Genomic DNA, 5,201 nt, shown 5'->3' with positions numbered 1-5,201 from the left:
TCGTTTCAAATACGTTCCACAAGATGGCGATATTGCTCCACCGAAATGAGCACATTTTCGCCATGTTTACCGGAAGTCTGTTGCATGGCTGAGACCCAGTTTCAAACGGGTAAAACTACTTCAAAGTCACTCATTGCATATATAACAAGTAGATTGGGAAGAAATATAATGGGATGTATAGTCACTTTCTCAATTGTCTTTACTCAAACTAATCCGTTTTACACTGTTGTACTTGTAAGTATTATTATTATTATTATTATTATTATTATTATTATTATTATTATTATTATTATTATTATTATTATTATTTGCATGTGTGGTTTTGATATTATAGTATATGCTTCTTCGCATTAACTTTATTAACATGATTTGGGGTATTATGCACGTGTTATTTTGTGTTTTTTTTCCCGATTGCTTATTTGCAAGGAAACAAATCAAATATTATGATTATCTCTGGGTATTTCAGAGGCGGAAACGCTGACGTTATTTTTGAATGCTGTCTAAATAGTATCTGTATTCTGTAATATTTTCAAATGCGAGCGAAAAGTGTGTGGGCGTACAATGGATCTAATTGTAGCATAGATGTGTTTTGCTTAGTATTGACGTTTCCTATTCTGCCGTTAATATGTGGTTAAATAAACTTGCCATGTATTATATTGCTTGCATCTTGAATAAATAGCGTGCCTAGTCTACCTATGTTTTGAAATCTATTATTGATAATCGGTATAATATTTTTTGTTAAAGACATAAATTACAATGTGTGTGAAGCACGTTATATTAACAAGTTCATTAAAATAAACTTTTCGCTTTTTCAAGTTTTTTTTTTCAGAAATGAAAACTGTTTTTCTTTCTGATAGAACGTATTTTTTGCATGAATTTCCATTTTTTTAATCAATGGTTTGTGCTAGCTCTAAACTGAACTATATAAAACATATTATGGTTACATTATTAAAACATATATTGTTTCCCCGTATTCCACAGAGACGATTTGAATAATATTTTTAACCTATTGAAATATTACAATGGAAAAAAAAATGACTCTTATGTTTACAAATCATCGATACACATGAATAATACGCAGTTTAAATAATCGAATCATACCTGCAATCGTACTGCAGTCTATTACATTGTCAATGTTATAAGTAAATAACTTTTCATAACTAACCTCTGGGTCGGGAAACGAATGAATATTTCTGTATCTCAATACACTGCTATCCCCCAGAACAGTAATAATTAAAACCATTGAAATCAGGAAACTTAAACGAGTTTCAAAACAATTTTATTAATGAATATTTAGATATGCAGGTTTAAAAATAATAATAATAACAATAAAAGCAAAGGTACATTTCATTGATCAAACTTTAAACACAGTAAGAAAAAAAATAAAAACAGACAAAATACAAATAAACTCATACTGTAGACCATTTATATATATATATATATATATATATATATATATATATATATATATATATATATATATATATATATATATATATATATATATATACAACACAGCTGTCGTTTCGGTGTTTTTCAGATTGTATACACATTTCCAATTTCACATGACCGTGTTTTTTCCCCGTGATTTTCTCCGTCCTAATTGCATTACTAAACATAAGACACAAAACTTTTATCAGAAGCCATTCAAAAGTAAAACAAATAATTTTCAATACAGTCTATATATATATATATATATATATATATATATATATATATATATATATATATATATATATAAAATTCAGAATCCGCTACTGACATTTTAATAGCAGAGGGGAGTTATAATGTAAATTTTAAAAAAGGGTAGTTCTCTCCTGACAGACTCGAAGAATTATACGTGTTATTCGGCTTAATTAGTGTCAGTGTTTTTTTGTTGCACGAATAATGAAATATACAGTAAAGCCCTTACCTTTCTATATTACTCACAGTTACAATTTACTCTCGCGTCGAGGGGAAAGAGCTCCGCTCGGGTTCGGATGTTTGCGTGTGTGTGTGTGTGTGTGTGTGTGTGTGTGTGTGTGTGTGTGTGTGTGTGAGTGTGAGTGAGTGTGAGTGTGTGTGCTTTGTTGCTGTTTAAGCAATATTAGTCACTTTATAAGAATCATCTCTTAATTATCCGTCTTTTCAAAGAAAGGAGAACCGTGGAAAAGGCTGACTGCAAAAAAAAGAAAGTTACAAATATTAAACTGCGAGGTAAATAGCAAAAGGTGTTTTTATATGTAAAATATATATATACTCTGATGTGCAAAGTTAACAAGCGGGAACCTGCCAATTATACTAATGCAAATAACATTAATAGAAAAATCACATTCTGTTTTTTTTTTCATAGTTCCACATAAACATTTTCAAAACACGCAATTTAACTAAAGCGCAATCGCTAATGACTTATGTTTATTTCAATTATAAAGAGCCCATCATCCCATACGTGCCCCCCTCCCCCATTAAGAGCTGACTGTTAACATGTTAATAGACAAAAAAGTAATATTGGATTTTCTATAACAAAATGCATTGCAATGATGTTCCGTATTGAACACACAATAAAATGACAATTCAGTGCTTGACGATTTCTGCATTCGTGGAAAGGTTCGGAGTGTGTAGCTCTGGTCGTAGAACCTCGTAAAGCAATTTACAGCGTTTTGTTTTCTCGCTCTCGCCTGGTTTTTATTACATTTTATAGTTTCTTAAACATTTGACTGCTTCTGTGTCGATTACACGGACAGCCGATTCACTTTCCGAGCTCTTAATATTTATCAATAACATATATATATATATATATATAAAATAATGTGATATCTTGTAACATTTGTAAGTTGCCCTGGATAAGGGCGTCTACTAAGAAATAAATATTATATAGAGATCGTTAAAATGCTAAAATATAACTAGCTCCTAGCTCCTTTGTTTCAAACACAGTTCTTCTAAAATACCAATTAAAAAAAGACAAGACTGTTAAAAAAAGAAAATTGCTAGCAATTAATCCGTGTACTGTTACAATCTGCAAATATGACACCCTGACATTTAAAAATGGGGGGGGGGGGGGGGGGGGTCGAGGGGGGGTGGGGTGGGGTGGAACACCTCGTTAGAAATTTAAAATTAACGACTAAGTGTGCATCCTTTTAGTTTGTCTATTAGATACTCCCTAAAAATCAATCTTTTTTTTTTTTTGGGGGGGGGGGGGGGGGGCGTATATTGTTGATTTGATGGCAAAGCTTCAGATATGTCATTAACCCAGTTGAAAATTCTTCCCTGCTCTCTCTTTCGCTCTCCTCTCCCCCCCTCTCTCTCTCTCTCGCTCTCTCTCTCTCTCTCACGCGCACCTCTCCTCTCCCTCTCCCTTTCTCTTTTTTCTCCCTCTTTTTCATTCTCTCACTCTCTCCATATTCGCATCCACGCAGTTCTGCGAGTCCGTGCGAGGAGACAGCAAAGCCAATGGGATGAGGGTTTGGTAATAGGGGCAGATTATCATGAAAAGACACTGCAAAATATGATACAACTCATTTGCGACGGAGTAAATCACAAAAAAAAGTGTTTATGAAGTGGCAGCCCCTTCTAGGAAATGTGATGCGGGAGCAACGCTTTAACTGCTGAAGATTTCATGGAAACCAGCATGACGATAGAGGCATGAAAACTAAGAAAACGTTTCTTTTTTTTGTTGAAAAAGAAAATAATATATAGAATATATCTATAACTATATCAATATTGGGAACCACAGACTGTTGGTAGCACTAAAACCTTAATAATAATAATAATAATAATAATAATAATAATAATAATAATAATAATAATCTGTGTTCTTACAATATAAGGACTGGGTGTCTCATATATAGATATTTATATATAATAAACAACAAGCAAAACACAAAGATGAGTTCCTATTTTGTCAACTCTCTCTTCTCCAAATATAAAAGCGGAGATTCGTTACGGCCTAATTATTACGAGTGTGGGTTCGCTCAGGACCTCGGCGCAAGACCCACTGTAGTCTATGGACCCAGTACCGGGACCGGTTTCCAGCACTCTACTCAGCTCCAGGATTTTTACCACCACGGCACATCCTCTCTCTCCGCTACTCCTTACCAGCAGAATCCCTGCGCCGTGACCTGCCACGGGGAGCCGGGCAATTTCTATGGATACGACGCCCTGCAAAGGCAGACCCTCTTCGGCAACCAGGATTCTGATTTGGTCCAGTACAGCGACTGCAAACTCGCCTCCAGCATCGGAGAAGACGCGGAAGTCACCGAGCAGAGCCCGTCTCCCACGCAGCTCTTTCCGTGGATGAGACCTCAAGGTAAGACTAAACCCTATTGGAAGGGCTATCTAAAAAAAAAAAGAAGGAAAAAAAGAAAGAAAGAAAGAAGGAAGGAAATAAAGGCGACCAGGAGTCATTTCCTGCGTACGAGGCACAAACAATAGTAGTTTTATTGCTTTGTGAGGTCCAAACTTGTGAATTAGTTTATAGTTTAATGACCCTGCTAGAGAGGAAGGCGTCCAGTCCCCCCTCAAGCTCCCATTTCTCTCTCTGACTGCGGTTCCCTGGCTTGCTTGTGTTTCTGTACTTTTGTCAAAGTTTTATTGCCCTTTTTATGGCTTAATACGATGCCCATATGATCAAATGTCATTTTTATTCACACAATGGGTGCACTGAAAAAATAACATGATGTTTTGTTTTTTTTTAAAAGAAGACGTTGCATCGTGTTTGATTTGTTATGTTTTTACATGCATGTTTTTTTTAAATGTCTTAAACGGGGGGTGTTCTGTGTGTGTTTGTTTAAACCAAGGGGTATCCGCTGTTTGCATATATATATATATATATATATATATATATATATATATATATATATATATATATATATATATATATATTTGTACGTTTATCTTCCTAGCAGCTGCCGGACGGAGGCGAGGCAGACAGACGTACAGCCGCTACCAAACGCTGGAACTGGAGAAAGAATTCTTGTTCAACCCGTATCTGACGCGCAAGCGGCGGATTGAGGTATCGCACGCCCTGGGACTGACTGAAAGGCAGGTCAAAATCTGGTTCCAGAACAGGAGAATGAAATGGAAGAAGGAGAACAATAAAGACAAATTCCCCAGTTGCAAATCCGAGCAAGAGGAGATCGAGAAAGAGAAACAAGAAAGGCACCAGGCTGCGGAGGGGGCGGAATCGGAACCCCTCGCCGAGGACAACGCGAAACAAGGATAGA

General features: G+C 35.6%; 1 protein-coding gene across 2 annotated transcripts; it reads left to right on the top strand.

Annotated features, from left to right (window-relative positions):
- Positions 1–3,225: 3,225 nt before the first annotated feature.
- On the top strand, positions 3,226–5,201 carry LOC117434471 (homeobox protein Hox-B8a). Of its 2 annotated transcripts, none has more exons than XM_059003256.1 (2): positions 3,226–4,285; positions 4,884–5,201. In XM_059003256.1, exons 1-2 carry the CDS (start codon positions 3,865–3,867, stop codon positions 5,198–5,200), a joined length of 738 nt encoding a protein of 245 aa, XP_058859239.1. In that variant the 5' UTR covers positions 3,226–3,864; the 3' UTR covers position 5,201. The 2 variants fall into 2 exon arrangements, with proteins under 2 accessions (XP_058859239.1, XP_033912922.1); XM_034057031.3 differs by having other exon boundaries at positions 3,227–4,285; positions 4,881–5,201.

The sequence above is a fragment of the Acipenser ruthenus genome, chromosome 28, assembly GCF_902713425.1.
Source record: "Acipenser ruthenus chromosome 28, fAciRut3.2 maternal haplotype, whole genome shotgun sequence".
Classification (NCBI taxonomy): Eukaryota; Metazoa; Chordata; class Actinopteri; order Acipenseriformes; family Acipenseridae; genus Acipenser; species Acipenser ruthenus.
This window is presented reverse-complemented; position numbering and strand designations above follow the sequence as displayed.

Bases quoted from the DNA above. Each gene is read 5' to 3' on its own strand.
- LOC117434471 (XM_034057031.3), top strand. From the start codon at position 3,865: ATGAGTTCCTATTTTGTCAACTCTCTCTTCTCCAAATATAAAAGCGGA. The intron at 4,286-4,880 runs GTAAGACTAAAC...TTATCTTCCTAG, and splicing joins TCCGTGGATGAGACCTCAAG to CAGCTGCCGGACGGAGGCGA.